At 36.3% G+C, this 20757-nt stretch overlaps 1 protein-coding gene across 3 annotated transcripts in view; it reads left to right on the forward strand.

Moving 5' to 3' along the window:
* LOC110451585 (synaptotagmin-7-like) overlaps nucleotides 1-20757 on the forward strand; it is a 276219-nt gene that overhangs the window by 100427 nt on the left and 155035 nt on the right. The window contains exon 1 of one of the 3 annotated variants that reach the window (XM_021499696.1): nucleotides 3761-4717. The exons of the other annotated variants lie outside the window; for them this stretch is intronic. Coding sequence (XP_021355371.1) covers nucleotides 4692-4717 — 26 coding nt within the window. The 5' untranslated portion in view covers nucleotides 3761-4691. Of the gene's footprint in view, nucleotides 1-3760; nucleotides 4718-20757 lie in introns of those variants that run through there. 3 annotated transcript variants of the gene reach the window in all.

Raw genomic sequence — 20757 nt, forward strand, 5'->3', positions numbered from 1 at the left:
TATCTTATATGCAGCTCTTGAATCGCTCAAGGGTTTGCTCTAGATATCTACATGTATACTGTCTTGAATCGCTCAAGAACGTTCTATCTTATATGCAGCTCTTGAATCGCTCAAGGGTTTGCTCTAGATATCTACATGTATACTGTCTTGAATCGCTCAAGAACGTTCTATCTTATATGCAGCTTTTGAATCGCTCAAGGGTTTGCTCTAGATATCTACATGTATACTGTCTTGAATCGCTCAAGAACGTTTCACTAGATATTTACATTTGGCCTGTCTTGAATCGCTCAAGAGTTGTCTGGCCTACTGAAAATATATTACTGAGAATATATTTTTTGTTTTTCCTTGTGGCCTCTTTCTTTGCTTAGGAGGCTACCTCGTCAGTACACGTTTGTTTTTGTAGTACTGTATATAGTTAGCTTATTGTGTTGAGTGAGTAGCCCCTGATACGCCAAAGTATAAGTTTGTATTTTCTTTTTATCTTGCTGTCTGCCTCATTTAAATATCCCGAATTGTAATAAACAGGTAAACTGTTGTTTCATCGTTTTTGTTGTGTATAAATCATGGGTTATAGATTTAGCTTATTGGACCAGAAGTGTAGATATTGTATACCCTAAAATCTCGGTAATAAGCTGTGGCTTATTTCCTGTTTAAGTGAGGAATCCAAGGCTCATTCTCCAAGCTGACTAACTTGTAATGCCCTTCAGAGAATTTGGTTGGATATCGCCTCTTTTCAAGACTGTCTTATTTTAAAATTCACATATACGCAGAAAAAAGGCTATCCAAAGATGAAAAATAGCATTGTTCACTGCATATTTTCTGAATTTACTCATATATAGATGTAGATTCACTGTAAATGTGTTATCCTAGCACTCTTTCTTTGTACAGCATTTAAACACATTTTCGATGTAGATATTTGTCAACAAACATATTCGTTATGGAGCGCTACTATCGTATACACAATCAAAACGAAGGTCAATTCTTATTTGGGTATATGAGTCTTGTTGGACTATTTACATTTAAGGGTGCTAGCCTAACTAGCAAAGACAATAGATAGTCTTCTCTCCGCTCATGTAAAAGCACTACAAATATCCGTTTGCTGTCTAGCCTTAGGCGCTTAATATTGCAGAAATATACATGATACATACAAAATACAGATGTTCTATATACCCGGGACATTCGTTAACAGAACTCGCTATCTGTTATTCAAAAACCTCCTTCCCCATCTTAAACCAAAAAAACTGCCGCCCAGCTACTGTCCGACTTCCAACGCCCATGTCTCTTCAGACATCGATCACTTACATTTCGGTTTAACTATCGTATACACAATCAAAATGAAGGTCAATCCTTATTTTGGTGTATGAGTCTTGTTGGGCTATTTACATTTAAGGGTGCTAGCCTAACTGACCAAGACAACAGATAATAGTGATATAGGGCTTGTTTTGATGTATGGTTCACCCCAGTGTGATATACGGCCTTGTGTTGTCCACTAATTATTAGTGTTAAGTGGTAAATTGTAGGATGCTTGTCGATCTGAAAGCCATAACTGCTGCTGGACGGTGGTCAGTCAATATATCGAACTACCAGATCCAATCACAGATGTGTTCGATTTGTGTGCTGAAGTGTTATTTACACTCGTAGTGTATGATGATGTGCCCAAATCCATGACAGTCTGAGTCATGGTTGTTATACTATTTTTTTTTGTCTGGAAATGTGGTTCCATCAGTGACTTTATATGCCCCTGCCATAAAATGAAGGGGCATATAGTGTTGCCCATGTTCGTCCCGTCCCGTCCCGTCGCGTCGCGTCGCATCCCGTCACATGTATGTCAAGGCCAAGGTCACTGTTGCTATATATAGAAAATCATCAACTGATTCAATTTAAACACTTAGCAACTTCATCATTCTTTCACGGATTTTGGTCAAACTTTATATAAAGGTCATGCAAGTATGGGTATACCTCTGACATCCTTGTGTTTCAGGATGGTAATAACATACAAAAAACCAATATGAATATTAAAATCAACCTAGCAACTTTAAGTGTAGTTACTGTGTGTGTGCATGTTTCAGGGTATCAAGATCAAAGTGGTTGTAACTTTTTATAGAACACTGAAACTAATTTCACATGGCAGCGGGGGGCATTTATGTCTTACAGACATTTTCTAGTCCATATCTGTTCTGACGAAGCCTTATAGCCTTAGTAACTTCTGGAAAATATCACACACAAAAAACCACATGGTTTGGGGATTTTTTCATTGATTTTTGAAAAATGTGGCAGAAATAAACCAATGAAAGGTGCTCTACAATAGCCCCAGGTTAACCTTGATAAATAACTGATATCATCATTAGATATTGTTTATTGATAATAAAACCATAAAATAAGGTTAGGATTCTAGATAAATTTTGTCTAAAGAGAAAGACGTCACTATGACAAGCTCATTTTCCTTATTTTCTTTTTTTTACTGGATCCAGTAAAACTTTTTGATATAATTAGGGTCCAGTAATTGTGTAATGGGTCTGGATTTATTAGGAAAAAAATCATTGTCGTAAGGCTAATTGATTTTCATTTGAAATCCAATTGAGAATCCAATATTGCTTCGTCATTACAATTCAGCTGTTAAATAGTTAGCAAAAAAATCTGCCGATTGTAACTGGATCTCATCCAATTGATGCCTACTAGAACGGAAAAGCCATTTTGTTTATTTCGCTTTCAAAATCTCTGACTACTGCAACCATGTATAATTGTTTTTAAAATGCCTGAGTAATCGTATAATGCCATGATTATCTGAAAAAGAAAAATATCAGAATCAGAAATCTTTTGTAATTTTATAAGAAAGATAAAATGGATTAGCATGGCAGGACTGTACTATTGCTAGGGTAAAGTACAACCACTAAATATAATGTTACCGGCTGCTCAGGTCCGTGGCAGACGTTGCATCAGGAGGCACTGAAATGGTACAATTGATATGATGCATGCATGCAAATATGAAATCAATAAATCAAATGAAGGGGAAATGATTTACAGCCAATCATTTCAGAGAGTTGTGAGAAAAAACGGATCGTTGGAAAAGATCGAGGCAGTGATTTGGAATCCTACGCTGGCATGCGAAGTACCCCTCCCTCGTTGCACTGAGTTAATCATTATACAGTTTTACTTTATTACTGAGAGCTGCTAGGTGGACAAAACCAATATGGTCAGATTCAGAAATAATTTAGTGTGTTCATGGACAGTGTAGGCCTATATACTGTAGGTACTTGATGAGGTCTTGTTTGTGAGCCTGCCTTAACATCTTCCTTACACTGACTTATAGGTGGTCAATTTTCAAATTACAGAAACCTAACTGCAGCAGTTCTCTTTAGATGTAATTTGTATTTTGTGTAACTAAAAAGTGAGCTAGGATCGATAGATAACGAGGTAAATCGAATTGACTAATCTCATTTTATGGGTCACCCTATATCTAGAGCTGTTATCGCGCTGTTTGAAACCTCTTACGAGTCTTGTTGTGTTTTCAGCACCAAACCAGGAGGTCAGAGACAAGCTGTTGTGTTTTCAGCACCAAACCAGGGTCAGAGACCAGCTGGAAATGTTATCTTGAAATTTTGTTTTTATGCATCTTACATAAGGTTATCATTTCTGACATTAAAGAAATCAGAATACTGTTTAAACGAAGAGGTTAAGTCATTAATTCTATCAGGCAGGCTCCATTAATGATGAAATAGTACAGAGATTTTTCATAATCAATTTTGGTTGTGGCCGTTGCTGTCCGTGGAAGGCGGGGAGTATTTGTTCCGTGCCTTGATGTCATTACCATTACAGTCACTTATAAGTGATAGTTCTATCAGTTAATGCCTCAAGTGTTGACTCATCAAACGGATCAATGGACAATAAGAAAATGCTATATCACTTTCAGTCTTAAAAATTCGACAATCCTACAATATTTTTAACGATTGTTGTTGTGCCGCTAGAACTCATGTCATGAGGACTTGTTTATTTAAGTCTGCTGTGGAGGTCCGTAAACTAACCAGAAGCCTGTTATACCCCAAACTGATGACACAAATGTTTACACAAGAGTCAGCATCAAAATAGTTCAGCCATTCATTTAACTATTGACTAAATAACAGATGCTAACGTGACTTTGTTTTTTTGAAAAAGCTGGAAGGAAGATAGGATTGATTGTGAATGTTGGCACAAGTATTGTCATTTCTCCCCTGATCAATAGTATTCAGTGACAGGCACACGGCTGCTTTATATCACTGCAAAATTTAACTGACCACTGACCAGGCTGGGCCACAGCAACATGCACACCGCACTGTGGCATTGATGTGGTAAGGTGTCCCCAGGATTAGTATCGGTGACAGTAACTAGTAGGTATTTACTCGGAGCCTTGTGTTGTGAGGCACTTTGGCCTACGACTTGATTGCACAGTCACCTCGGGACATCAGTCAGGATCAGATCGTCACTCACCTTCCGTAGCTGTTTCGTAATGTAAGACGCGCAGACACAGGCCATGACAATATTTAGGTAAATGCTTAAGGAGATGAAAGCTGGAGTAACAGAGCTTTCCTGTGCAGTGTCGTGACATCCTGGCGCGTGTGTGCATGCATGTGTGAGTGCCCTTTGGTTGTAGGGTTACTTGTCGTTTGAGGATCATGTAAGAAGGTGGGACCCTCCGTGGACAATAATAACTCACCATGGCCTGGTGTCTTAACACCGGAAGGTAAGCAATGTCTCTATACAGTCACAAGGTCTAATATTAACAAATCATGTTTTAGTAAATTGAAATGAAAATTAAGGATATATTAAAAAAAAAAAAAAAAAAAATCCTACAGAAAATAAAGAACACACGAAGCAGTCACTTATTCAGGTTAGTGAATAGGAGCATTATCATCTACTTTATTGTTTAGGTAAAGGTAGCTAGTTATTCATTAGAAAGCAGATACGTAGGTTTTCAGATACGTATTAGTTAATCCAACAGGTTATTAGCAATTTATTGGTTATGAATAATAGGGCTACTCATTGATTGAAACTAAATATGACATTTATCATTTACTGGATAGAAAGGTTATCATTTAATAAAGTAAAAAAGAAGGTTATATACTCATTACTTTATTAGTAAGTGGAAAGGAGGGTTATTTAATATTTGTTAAAGAATGAGTAGTTACTAGTTACTAACTAGTTAGTGGAAAGGAGGGTTATTTATTATTGGTTAAAGAATGAGTAGTTACCAGTTATTTATTGGTTAGTGGAAAGGCAGGTTATCTGTTATTGGTTAAAGAATAAGTAGTTCCCAGTTACTTATTGGTTAGTGAAATGGCAGGTTATCTGTTATTGGTTAAAGAATAAGTAGTTTCTAGTTACTTATTGGTTAGTGAAAAGGAGGGTTATCTGTTATTGGTTAAAGAATTAGTAGTTACCAGTTACTTATTGGTTAGTGAAAAGAAGGGTTATCTGTTATTGGTTAAATAATAAGTGTTTCTAGTTACTTATTGATAAGTGGAAAGGAAGGTTCTCTGTTATTGGTTAAAAGAATTAGTAGTTACCAGTTACTTATTGGTTAGTGAAAAGGCAGGTTATCTGTTATTGGTTAAAGAATTATTAGTTAACAGTTACTTATTAGTTAGTGGAAAGGCAGGTTATCTGTTATTGGTTAAAGAATCAGTAGTTACCAGTTACTTATTGGTTAGTGAAAAGGCAGGTTATCTGTTATTGGTTAAAAGAATTATTAGTTACCAGTTACTTATTGGTTAGTGGAAAGGCAGGTTATCTGTTATTGGTTAAAGAATCAGTAGTTACCAGTTACTTATTGGTTAGTGGAAATGCAGGTTATCATTTATTGGTTAAAGAAAAAGTAGTTACCAGTTACTTATTGGTTAGTGGAAATGCAGGTTATCAGTTATTGGTTAAAGAATTAGTAGTTACCAGTTACTTATTGGTTAGTGGAAATGCAGGTTATCAGTTATTGGTTAAAGAATTAGTAGTTACCAGTTACTTATTGGTTAGTGGAAATGCAGGTTATCAGTTACAATGCAGTGGAAGAAAAACAGTGTTTTCATGATAGTTAATAGCTTTGGAAATTTGTCGTAAGGCTTTTGTGAGTTATACCAGGTCGATCAAGAGGCCATTATATCTAGATGAGTGTTTATGTGAGTGTACCTTGATATCCTGGTACACAATGATGTAAAACCTGTCATGCTGTGTGTGTATAGGATATGTTGTACTGTAACGCTACAAAGATTACCATACAGTTCAGGATATAGCATTAAGGACAAGGAAATTGCATTTCTCCGACTTTCCTCAAAGTCGCAAATAAGCCCTCGAAATAGAATTTCACAGATGGTTTGGTTGTTAGGTTGTTGAAGCAGGCTTCGTTTTGATTTGTCCATGTGAGGCAACCTTCGTTGTAGCATTAGAACAGGGAACGTCATTGGTTTTGCATCAAGCATTATTCCAAGAAATATCCAAAGGGTTATAGGCAATATTAGATTCTCATAAACGTGATTCCTGGAATTGTTCAGACAATATATTACAACCTCAAAATAGCATTAGTATTTCAGATAGCAAATTGATGTTTGATTTTTGTTATGATGAATAGATGACATTTTTATTGCTAAGGCGAGGTTACGTTAATGACAGATAGTCAAATGATATGGTACAAAAAGCTGAGAGATTCAATTTGTTTAATGTTTTTTTGCATTATTCATTGATAGTTTTATGGAATCTCTACTTTGAACTTGTAAATCATTCTGCCATTGTTGCAGTGGAAAGACATTAATATTTGCAGGTATAAATTAACTAAACATTTCCGAAAGAAAACTGATACAATTCTATCATAAAATGATTTTGCTAATGTTACAATTCAGAACTAGGTCTTTCAATTTTCAATTTTAGAACGACTACATCTTCCACATTCAATTTTAGACAAATACTTGTTTAACAAATATCATGTTAATGATTGATTTTAATCCGTTTTGTATTAATGTTAACTCATTCACCCCTGAACTTTCATAATAAACTATTCCAACCTTTGAATTGGAAGAGTTCATGTGTGTCTTCAGGGGTGAATGAGTTAAACTTTTCATAATAAATCTAAGGTAACAATTAGTGTAAGAGATTTGAAAGTTTACTTATTCATTGTATTACTTTGATTTCCAGAGGTATCAGGTACAGCTTTGTTAGCAACAATTATTAATAAAGTCACAGTGAATACAATATTCTATTTGTTTACCAATAAATATAGGAGGCACCCTAGGTATTTGTGTGTTTACCAATCATTGTAGTAGTTCCACTAAGTAATTCTGTTTATCTATGACTTGTAGAGCTACACTAGATATCCAGTCCACTTAGTCAAAATGGCCACTGAACTTATGCCATGGTGCGACTCTTGCCGTCTGTCTCATCACTGTTAACATTTTAATTTAATCAACGTACTTCTTCCAAACACATTCAACATGAAAAATTTCAAATTTGTTGAAATATTTAAACTTAATCTTTATAATGGCCAATAGATTAAGGGTAATTATAGTTGTCCAGTAGTATGCTGGGATGAAAAATAACCTTGACAGATATTCAAGGTGAAAGGAATTTAATCTATTTAGGCATTCTGCTTAACAAGGAAGAGACCAAGGGTGATTATATTCTGCAATCGGTATGCAAATACTGTCATGTCATGTCGTGTTCAAATAAAATGACCTTGACCCACTTTCAACATCATCAGGGTTTAACTTGTGAAAACTTTTATGTGATATTTGGCCAGTAACATGCTGGGATGAATTGGGCTATCAGAGTTTTTGAATGGCTTTGATAGTCTTACATTGTTACAGGGATCAGATATGTAAGAATCTACATCAAATAACTTCTCCTGTCAATAACCAAGAGGCCCAGGGTCATGATATTCAGCCTGTAGCATGCTTTGGATTATAGTGTTCCAATGATAGACCTTGACCCTTTTTCAAGGTCACAAAGTGCATTTATGAAGAACAAATAAAGCAACAACTCCTAAAGGTCTTTAAGGCCTAGATTAAGAACACTTGTTCTGTAGTACTGCTGTAATGAACTACCAAGTTTGCTTAAATAAATAATATTGATAAACTTTAAACATGAAAAGAAAAGTTTAAATATTCCAACAAAGACCCCTAAGGTATAGAGTATTGACATGAATTACTGGTGAGTGATACAGGCTTATGGGGCCTTTTGTTCTGGTGACCAATGACTATTAGAGTCACATTTATATGTCTATGTTTACCAATAACTAGTAGAGAAGCTCAGGATATTCCTGTGTTTACCAATGACTATTAGAGTTACACATTTATATGTCTATGTTTACCAATAACTAGTAGAGAAGCTCCAGATACTCCTGTGTTTACCAATGACTATTAGAGTTACACATTTATATGTCTATGTTTACCAATACCTAGTAGAGAAGCTCCAGATATTCCTGTGTTTACCAGTGACTTATAGATACAATTGATATATATGTGATACGGAACGTTAGACCGTTTCTCACTGTTTCTGTTACTCACTCAATTCTGTAGTGCCAATAGCAGTCAGGCGGTGACAACTACATCCAAGGCCGAGATAGACGCTGCTCCTCCCCAACAGCAAACTGTTGTAGAATTTATTCTCAGGTAATTAGATGCTGCTCTGTATATAGCTTGACCCTTGACCTTCCACACCTTAGTTGACCATGGCCCTTTCCCTCTGTAAGTTAGCCCCAGCCAAGCTTCCCCTTTGTAAAAGTGACCTCTGAACCCATATGTATGTCAGTCCAGTATATAGAGGTCAAGGTTTTGTTGTATAGTGATATTGTTTGCTCTATATATCTATATCTATATATCTTTGCTGTTTGACCGTTGACCAGCTGCCTCAATTATTTTCCGTTATGTTTGTTTGGTGGTCAGTGTCTATACCATATATCATGTCTGGTCTGTTTGCCACTGTATGATTTGTCTTGACCTTTAACCTTTGACATTCGTCTTTGGTGAAGTGTTTCTGCCATATACTTATTCCAATTAAAGATGGAACCCATTTTTACAGCCATTATGATCCTTCACTAGAGTCATCATTACTGGTGATCAAAGTGTGATTTGTCCTTCCCATGTGTCCGGTACTTGTTTTATTTGAATCTTGTCTGACAGCTTACCATTTGAATCCAGGGATCCCAGCAAATGTTATTAAATACCACACACTTTTTCGTTAATGAGTGTTCCTAGTTTATCCAGCTTGTGATGGTGACCTTATAAACATGTATTAATATATAACCTGGAAAAATCGCCCTATCATATTGGTATTATGTCCTGGTCTATGATTTCTGTTGTAGTCTTATTGATTATATTTTAACTATATTAGTTTATAGTTGTGAAACACTAGACCAGCAAAATGTAAATTGACTTGAGTAAATTGATTGCAGACCATGTAGTGATGTCATGCTCTACCTCTAGAGAGTTTATACTTGTCGTGTGAAGTTATACATACAGACTGATGTCTGTGACGATCCCTGTCCTGATGCGTCCCTACCGTGACCCTGACCCCAATACCCCATGATTAAATGTCCCTGTGCTGTACGCCAAAACGTCACTACAACATGATGTTTGATAGTGAAGCAAACCGCAATATTTCATGCCCAATGATATGATGCCTTACCGCACAATTATATGTTCTCCGATACGTCTCGTGATACTCAATTATACGTTACTATGTGCTGTAGCCCTAATGCACCACTGGTATTATTGTCTGCGCATTATCGCAACTGTAGACCTCATTGAAACACCTCTACATGATACTTAACACCTAATGGCAAACACAAACACTGTACACACGGCAGATTTATAGCTCTGCGTGCAATGACCGACTTCTTATTGTGAATTATTGATTTTTGTATACAAATTGAACATACAAAGAGCCAACTGAAATTGGGTAACTTGAATGAAATGGTATTGATGAAAGCTAAATGTCAATAAATAGGTAGAATGAATATAACTGACATTAGGTAACTTTGATATAATGATATTGATGGAAGGTAAATGTCAATAAATAAGGGTGAATAAACATTTGGCATGGATCAGATGACAGACATTACAAAACTTGTCGGAGAAAAGTATGACTCGACACAGGTTATATAAGATTCAGGGCTTTTATGTTTCACTGGCAAAAGAAAAAAACCTATTGAATAGAACAGAACGCTGCAGACATACTAAATAGGTTGGGTTGATGAGCCTGATACAGATAGGCTTATTTATACTTTCAGCCATGCATTTTCAACCTTTCCTTGTCCTGTTAGCTATCTCCATAGCTATTATATGTAAACTTTAGACTTTGACCCTAACATCATAAGATGACTTGGTATCAACGTAAGACCCTGTAAGATGGCAACCCTTGGTATAAATTTCAGAATATAAAAATGTTGACCCTTGTTAGAGATTTCAGACTGTAAAAGTGGCTGACCCTTGGTATTAATTTCAGACTGTAAAAATGTTGACCCTTGGTATTTATTTCAGACTGTAAAAATGTTGACCCTTGTTATAGAATTCAGACTGTAAAATTGATGGACCCTTGGTATTTATTTCAGACTGTAAAAATGTTGACCCTTGGTATTTATTTCAGAATGTAAAAATGTTGACCCTTGGTATGTATTTGAGATTGTAAAAAAATGTTGACCCTTGGTATAGATTTCAGAATGTAAAAATGTTGACCCTTGGTATAGATACCAGAATGTAAAAATGGTTAACCCTTGGTATAGATTTCAGACTGTAAAAATGGTTTACCCTTGGTATAGATTTCAGACTGTACATGATGACCCTTTTGTATTAAGATTTCAGACTGTACATAATGATCCTTGGTATAGATTTTAGACTAAAAAGGTTGACCCTTGGTATAGGTTTCAGACTGAAAAAAAGTTGATCCTTGGCTATAGATGAAGGCTGTTTTAAAACTGGTTGACCCTTGGTATAAATTTCAGGCAGTAAAAAGGTTTACCTTTGGCTTTAGGTGAACACCATGTAAAATGTTGACCCTTGGTAAAGGTGTATGACCGCAGTGGCAGATCCAGAGACCTTTTATTATGATAAGGATCATAATGGCTGTAAAAATGGGTTCCATCTTTAATTGGAATAAGTATATGGCAGAATTTTTTTTTTAAAAGAAAATTCTCAGGTTGGGGGGTTTCCTGAAGCACCAAAAAAACCTCTGGAACCGCCACTGGACCGTATCAGATATTGACCCTTGGTATATATTTCAGACTTTATGAAAGGTTGACCCTTGGCTATATAGATATAAGACATTGATCTTGATTATATGAAGTGTTGACATTTTTACTATAACAAAACTTGATATTAATTTGGTAAGGCTCTGAACCGTATATATACATTTGTATCTTTATTATAGGGTTAATAATTAGCTAATTCCATATTGGCCTAGTTATTAGGCCGAGGTCTGTCATATTGCGGCAAAGGGCCAATATGACTGACCGAGGCCTAATAACTGGGCCAATACATATTTTTTCAATATTGGCCGACTTTGTGTAACAATTCCGATATTGGCTGAGATTGTTGATTATATTGCACGAGCCGTTTATCACATATTACAGCAATATCTACATAGTTAATCAGTAAATATGTATAATGCATAGCAGACATGTTTATTTTCCTGTGCAAAGGATTTTGTATATGAGAATCTACCTGACGCCACAGCACTATCAGATACACTGAAATTGAAGTTCAAAACAATGCTGTATGGCCTTGTAAGGGTAGTTAGGATGTTGTGTTTTACGATAGGCTTTCTCTGTCGCATGTGGAAATATATCGTTTAAGTTATTGCTTCAGTTATAATGGCTGATATACAGGCTAATTGTGTGTAATTAGTCAATGTCAGTGGCTTTATGTGCGGAGTTAGAGTGTTTCCTGTAACAACTGTAATACGTACATGTCCTCACTTATCTACAGGAGATAATGATCCACATACAACTACACTAATACGTACATGTCCTCACTTATCTACAGGAGATAATGATCCACATACAACTACACGGGAACAAACTAATGGCTTTAGCTCTCTTCGTATAATTTATTTTTTTTATAAAAAATGAAGAATTAAAAAATTCCTTACAATTTTTTTTGTATGTTTTGAAGTATTTGAAACATATTTTCCAATTTCTTTTAATGGATTTTCATCATTTTAAGATAAAAATATGTTCTTGATAAGGCCAAAAAAAAAATGATTACTCGGTTCTTAGGCCCACCCCACGCGCATTTCATGGCACCTTGCGCATTGCCGATTTTATTGTGAAAGTAATAAAAAAAAATAATTGTGAATGCGCCAGCCGCCATCTTTAAAAAAATCTGGAAAATTGGTCCGCATGTTGTTTTTACTCGTTAGTCCCCCAAATCCCGAAAACGTTTGAATAAAGGTAAGGATTGAGATACAGGCAAGTGTTAAAATGATTATGACTTATTAGTCTTGTGTACAAATTGCGCTAATTTCGGTACAAATAAGGAATAGGGGGTTCGTGATTCTCGTCTGGAACATCGTGGGGGGATTTTTGGAGTCTTGCTCTATGACGGGTCATAACACAATTATAATAAGACAAGGTAATGTCCACAATGAACGTTTTACAAACTACACAATAAAAAAAAATCGCCCTCGTCTTGTTTTTGCCATGTAAAATGGGGAAAAAAAATACCGCCCTGCTGCATCTATTTTGAAAAAAATTGGCCAGAGAACCAAGTTATTAATTTTATTTGGCCCAAGTTTTTTCGGTGAATTTCTTTAATAACTGTCAAGATTTCTGGACACATTATTTATGAATATAAAGTAATCAAGTTAAGGTTATTGCGGTCCTGAAGGCAGTTGCCGTGGTTGTCATGGTGAAAACTGTTGGTCAGATGGAGGAGCTTCCTTACTGAAATAGGCTTTCACTTAAGGAGAGCAGTGCTGTGATTACACTTCCGATTGAAGCTATTAGATACATTGGCTTTGAGGAGGAGGAGGATTTATTCCTGAATCTAAATTGTCATTATCTATAGTTATTATAAGTCACGGTTCAAGTTATGTTCCTTATAAGGGCTTTGCTTGCAGATTGCAGCTTGTTAAAAATTTCAAATTCAGAAATGATATTCCCTTTAGAGAATTCGCAGCTAGAATATTGGTCTAAAAAGGTGTGCATGCACACTGCTGCAGCCAAGTGCAGGGACATTGTGTCTGACAGCTTCACTTGAAATATCTGTGTTTATATGTTTCATGCATTAGGTGTTTTCTGTAAGTGTTTATACGGCAGGAGACAGTCTACCAGATTTACTTTAGGAAGAATAATATCAGTGCTAAAACAGCCATAAAACATCCATTAAACTGAACATTCCCTCCATCTTCAGAAAGATGATGGATTTTTGTCCCTGCGAATTCAACTACTCTAGCTAAATAGATATCATATGCCTCAATATCACTATATATCGGTTCCAGGGACTGCTACCAAACTAAGCTTTATGCCAGCTCAGTTTGGTGATATGATCCCTAAGCAAGTTGTCTGGACTTTGTCAGGTAGTCGAAAAAGCTGAAGCCAGTTTCCAATGTGGCTATCGTGAATTATAGTTATTGGCACAAGCTTAAGCATTGCAAGCCAAAACAGAAGTTGTCTATTGAACCTGGTGTGTGTAGCTGACATATACACTAGAATGGGCAGCAAATCACTTCTGTAAGCATCCTCAGCTGGGATGGCAGTACAAAGGTAAGTGTGTGGGACAAGATTTTAAATCCTGGCACTGTCTCAGGCTGTAAATAATTTATGTTAATTTGGATTCTTTCTTCGGAGATATTTTTGTGTGTGCCTTATTGTAGTACTTAACAGTGCAAAATAGAATATATCTGTGTGCTGATAGATAGTTGGAGATTTAGAATTTGTAGTTTATTTTGCTGGTGTGGTGAAATTGTGCAGTGACAGTTTTTATGGTGATGCTGTGTCTGTGTTTGGTATTTATATTGCCTGCGTTGACTTTTTGCCATCTTTGCCATCGCTGTGTGATGGTATATACTGGTATCAGCTTTACTAGTGGTATGTGATGCTATATGCTGGTATCAGCTTTACCAGTGGTACGTTATATGGTATATACTGGTATCAGCTTAACTAGTGGTATGTGATATGGTATATACTGGTATCAGCTTTACCAGTGGTATGTTATATGGTATATACTGGTATCAGCTTTATTAGTGGTATGTGATGGTATATACTGGTATCAGCTTTACTAGTGGTATCTGATGGTATATACTGGTATCAGCTTTATTAGTGGTATGTGATGGTATATACTGGTATCAGCTTTACTAGTGGTATGTGATGGTATATACTGGTATCAGCTTTACTAGTGGTATGTGATGATATATACTGGTTTCAGCTTTACTAGTGGTATCTGATGGTATATACTGGTATCAGCTTTACTAGTGGTATGTGATGGTATATACTGGTATAAGCTTTACCAGTGGTATGTGATATGGTATATACTGGTATCAGCTTTACTAGTGGTATGTGATGGTATATACTGGTATAAGCTTTACTAGTGGTATGTGATGGGATATACTGGTATCAGCTATACTAGTGGTATGTGATGGTATATACTGGTATCAGCTTTACTAGTTGTATGTGATGGTATATACTGGTATCAGCTTTACTAGTGGTATGTGATGGTATATAGTGCTATCAGCTTTACTAGTGGTATGTGATGATATATACTGGTTTCAGCTTTACCAGTGGTATGTGATATGGGATATACTGGTATCGGCTTTACTAGAGGTATGTGATGGTATATACCGGTATCAGCTTTACTAGGGTTATGTGATGGTTTATACTTGTATCAGCTTTTCTAGTGGTATGTGATGGTTTATCCTGGTATCAGCTTTACTAGTAGTATGTGATGATATATATTGGTTTCAGCTTTACCAGTGGTATGGGAGATGGTATATACTGGTATCCGCTTTACTAGTGGAATGTGATGGTTTATACTTGTATCAGCTTTACTAGCGTTATGTGATGGTATATACTTGTATCAGCTTTTCTAGTGGTATGTGATGGTTTATCCTGGTATCAGCTTTACTGGTGGTATGTGATGGTATATACCGGTATCAGCTTTACTAGCGGTATGTGCTATGGTATATACTGGTATCCGCTTTACTAGTGGAATGTGATGGTTTATACTGGTATCAGTTTGTTTTACCATTGGTATGTGATGATATATATTGGTTTCAGCTTTACCAGTGGTATGTGATATGGTATAAACTGGTATCAGCTTTACTGGTGGTATGTGATGGTATAAACTGGTATCAGCTTTACTATTGGTATGTGATGGTATACACTGGTAACAGCTTTACTAGTGGTATTTGTTATGGTATATACTGGTATCATCTTTACTAGTGTTATGTGATCGTATATACTGGTATCAGTTTTCCTAGTGGTATGTGATGGTAGATACTGGGATCAGCTTTACTAGTGTTATGTGATCGTATATACTGGTATCAGTTTGTTTTACCATTGGTATGTGATGATATATACTGGTTTCAGTTTTACCAGTGGTATGTGATATGGTATATATTGGTATCAGCTTTACTAGGGTTATGTGATGGTTTATACTGGTCTCAGTTTGTTTTACCATTGGTATGTGATGAAATATACTGGTATCAGCTGTACTAGTGGTATGTGATGGTATATACTGGTATCAGCTTTACTAGTGTTATGTGATGGTTTATACTTGTATCAGCTTTACTAGTGGTATGTGATGGTATATACTGGTATCAGCTTTACTAGTGGTATGTGATGGTATATACTGGTATCAGCTTTACTAGTGGTATGTGATGGTATATACTGGTATCAGCTTTACTAGTGGTATGTGATGGTATATACTGGTATCAGCTTTACTAGTGGTATGTGATGGTATATACTGGTATCAGCTTTACTAGTGGTATGTGATGGTATATACTGGTATCAGCTTTACTAGTGGTATGTGATGGTATATACTGGTATCAGCTTTACTAGTGGTATGTGATGGTATATACTGGTATCAGCTTTACTAGTGGTATGTGATGGTATATACTGGTATCAGCTTTACTAGTGGTATGTGATGGTATATACTGGTATCAGCTTTACTAGTGGTATGTGATGGTATATACTGGTATCAGCTTTACTAGTGGTATGTGATGGTATATACTGGTATCAGCTTTACTAGTGGTATGTGATGGTATATACTGGTATCAGCTTTACTAGTGGTATGTGATGGTATATACTGGTATCAGCTTTACTAGTGGTATGTGATGGTATATACTGGTATCAGCTTTACTAGTGGTATGTGATGGTATATACTGGTATCAGCTTTACTAGTGGTATGTGATGGTATATACTGGTATCAGCTTTACTAGTGGTATGTGATGGTATATACTGGTATCAGCTTTACTAGTGGTATGTGATGGTATATACTGGTATCAGCTTTACTAGTGGTATGTGATGGTATATACTGGTATCAGCTTTACTAGTGGTATGTGATGGTATATACTGGTATCAGCTTTACTAGTGGTATGTGATGGTATATACTGGTATCAGCTTTACTAGTGGTATGTGATAGTATATACTAGTATCAGCTTTACTAGTGGTATGTGATGGTTTATACTGGTATCAGCTTTACTAGTGGTATGTGATGGTATGTACTGGTATCAGCTTTACTAGTGGTATGTGATGGTATATACTGGTATCAGCTTTACTAGTGGTATGTGATGGTATATACTGGTATCAGCTTTACTAGTGGTATGTGATGGTATATACTGGTATCAGCTTTACTAGTGGTATGTGATGGTATAAACTGGTATCAGCTTTACTAGTTGTATGTGATGGTATATACTGGTATCAGATTTACTAGTGGTATGTGATGGTTTATACTGGTATCAGTTTGTTTTACCATTGGTATGTGATGAAATATACTGGTATCAGCTTTACTAGTGGATTGTGATGGTTTATACTGGTATCAGTTTGTTTTACCATTGGTATGTGATGATATATACTGGTTTCAGCTTTACCAGTGGTATGTGATATGGTATATAGTGCTCTCAGCTTTACTAGTGGTATGTGATGGTATATACTGGTATCAGCTTTACCAGTGGTATGTTATATGGTATATACTGGTATCAGCTTTACTAGTGGTATGTGATATGGTATATACTGGTATCAGCTTTACTAGTGTTATGTGATGGTATATACTGGTATCAGCTTTACTAGTGGTATGTGATGGTATATACTGGTATCAGTTTGTTTTACCATTGGTATGTGATGATAAATACTGGTATCAGTGTGTTGGTCCGTCTGTCTGAGGTTAAAAGTTTGTCTGAGACACTCAGATGCCTACAATGTATTTTCTCAACAATATTTATGAAACTTTGTCCATTTAATATGTACCTGAGGTAACTAATTACTTGTTATTTATTAACTTTGACATTTTAGTTGGGAGCAGCTCCCCCTTCTGATTTTATTTTATACATAATAGGCAAAGTTCTGCTGCTTACCATACTTAAAGATAGTTTTATTCTGATAGTCAGGAATGAAAGGTCATCTTCAACAAAAGTTCATTAGTTCCAATTCTGATTGGAAACTTCTGTCCTCCTAGAGGAACTGCTGATTTGCCCAGTGTCTACAAGTCTAACCTGTTTTTGAAGGAGTTGCTTGTTTTTAGCAGTCACCAGAGAATAAGGAAGATTACCTTCTAAACCAACGTTTCAATAAAATTTTGTAGTCACGATTTGTACCTACGTACCTTGTTATTGTGCACTTGCAGTTGATTAGTATTTGAATTTTGATTAGAGTTATGCCCCTTTTACATTTATAGATATATTCCAAAACATTGCTGCTTATGTACTTTACTGATAAGGTACAAATAACTACCACTTTGGATTGTTGTGGTCTAGTTACTGATTTTGATTTTGACAATTTTAATGAATGATATGTCCCTTCTCTTTATAGTTTTCATCTGCAGAATAATTTCTTCATTACGACGTGGTGGGTCATTCAATGTTAACCTGTCACTGTGTTTTAGATTAAGCCATTACCTATGGTTTGTGATGTTAGACACTTAGATCCTGTGGTTACCTATGATTTAAGATAATTATTGTTTTGATCCAGTAGTTACCTGAGTAAGAACGATGCTGTCGGAATATTGACGTTCCTCATTGTAGCTGTGATACTTACATGACCTAGAAACACTCATTACCATGGTGACCTTATCCTACAAGTATTGATGTGGACTGTAATTAAGAAAAGCTCCTTTTCATAATACTATTTTCCAGAAATGTTATTAGGTTGCGGACCTTTCATCTTCTGTGTGTAATTATATAGAGAGTTTGATGGAGGCTGTACCTCCACTTTCTGCCCAACCTCAGGATTGTACTGGCTTGGTTAAACCACCTTGATGGTTGGTAGGATGTATTACAGAAATAAGACTTTGTATGTTTGGTGGCAAAATTTCTTGATTACAGATGTGATTGGCTTTAGGGACTCACCGCTGTGCCAAATCCCTAGGATTTGTCTCCGAGAGTCTGCAACACCAGACAGATATATAACCTCTGTTCTGAACAAGATTTTCTGTCTGGTGACCCGAGGTAAAGACATTAGCCTCACTAGTTGTATTCCTAAAGATCGGAGGTGATGTTATTACGGTGATGTCGTCCTAGCAATCATGTGACACCATCGCAATGTCTAAGCAACAGCTGCAACTATTAAAATTGCAAAGTTATAATGGCTAGGATAAGCTCTGTCTATTTACAATGTCAATAAGTGCAATGGCTGTGACCGATTTACGAGCAAGTTACATTCCTATAAGCACCATGGTCTGGTTTGGTTTGTTTGTGTTTTACGTCCTATTAACAGCTAAGGTCATTTAAGGACCTGCCAGATTTTAGTGGTGGAGGAGAGCCGGAGTTCCCGGAGAAAAACCACCGACCTATGGCCAGTACCTGGCGACTGCCCCATGTAGGTCTCGAACCCACGACCCAGTGGTTGAGGGCTAGTGGTAGCAGAATGTCAGACGCCTTAACCACTTGGCCACTATATATATAAAATACAATGGCTATATATAAAATACAATGGCTATATATAATGGCTATATATAAAATACAATGACTATATATAGAATGGCTGCAACCAATATAAGCACAATAATTGTACTGGTGGAATGCATTTGTAAGTTTGATGATTGCAATCTGTGAAAGAACAGTTATAAGGCTCTAAATACAACCACTATTGGCACAACAATTATCAAGTCTTAACACTTATCCTGTAGTCATTTGCTAGGCTGTTTATATATAACATTCCAAATCATAATTATACCTCCTGTAAAAAAAGTTTTCGCGGGTATATACGAATCAACCCGTCCATCATTCTGTCCGTCTATCCATGATCCTGAGCACAACTCCTCCCGAACAGTGTGATGGATTTTTTTGTAACTTGACACAGTTAAATTGTATCGTATTGAGACATACTGCATGAAGAAAGGAATTCACAATTTGACTATATTTCCTGGAGTTATGGCCTTTAAAATCTTTTTGCTCTAGAAACCTTGTTAGCGGAACACCTCCTTAACAGTGTGTTGGATTTTTTGGTAACTTGACATAGTGAAAGTACATCATATGTATATTTGTGCATAGAGAACAGAATTTGTAATTCGACTAATTTGACAGAAGTTGTGGCCCTTGAAACTTTAATTTTTGCTCAAGATACCTTGTAAGCGCAAGAGGGTGGAGGGGGTGGGGGTGGTATATATCTTTGTGAGCTCACTTACAGTTTCTCTAGTGTCACTTGTCCACAGAAGTTACCATTCATTAAATTCACACAGCAGATATATAGTGTAATTAATAATCATTCAGTTCTTAACATTTGTAAAGGCACAGCTTTCAAATTTTCAAAGAGAGTGTTAACACTTGAAAGAGAAAGTACACTGCTAGGTCTGACAGTCTGCAAACTTATTTATTTTAGTTATCTGTTTGTCAGTTAAATTTTAAATGTACTGTGAGCATTAATATCTATGATTTTTAGCTCACCTGGCACGAAGTGCCAAGTGAGCTTATGCCGTGGCGCGGCGTCCGTCGTCCGGCGTCAATATTTTACTTAAAAACGACTTCTTCTTAATAACCAAAAGGCCTAGGGTAATGATATTTGGCCAGAAGCAAACTGGGATGAAGGGCTACACAGTTTGTTAAAATTAATGACCTTCACCCATTTTCAAGGTCACAGGGGTCAAATATGTTAAAAACTTTAAACATCTTCTTCTCAATAACCAAACTGTCCAGGGAGGTGTTATTTGGACAGTAGCATGCTTGGGGGAAGGGCTACCAAGTTTGTTCAATTGAATGACCTTCAAATATATTCAAGGTCACGGGGGTCAATTGTCTTAAAAAACCTTTAAACAACTTCTTCTGAATAACCAAAATGCCCAGGGTGATGATATTTGGCCAGTAGCATGCTGAGATGAAGGGCTAAAAAGTTTGTTTAAATGAATGACCTACACCCATATTCAAGGTCAGAGGGGTCAAATATGTTAAAAACTTTAAACAACTTCTTCTCAATAACGAAAATGCCCAGGGTGATGATATTTAACCAGTAGCATGCTGAGATAAAGGGCTATCAAGTTTGTTCAAATGAATGACCTTCACCCATATTCAAGGTCACAGGGGTCAAATATGTTTAAAACTTTAAACAACTTCTTCTCAATAACCAAAATGCCCAGGGTGATGATATTTGGCCAGTAGCAT

The sequence above is a fragment of the Mizuhopecten yessoensis genome, unplaced genomic scaffold, assembly GCF_002113885.1.
Source record: "Mizuhopecten yessoensis strain PY_sf001 unplaced genomic scaffold, ASM211388v2 scaffold6135_1, whole genome shotgun sequence".
Taxonomy (NCBI): Eukaryota; Metazoa; Mollusca; class Bivalvia; order Pectinida; family Pectinidae; genus Mizuhopecten; species Mizuhopecten yessoensis.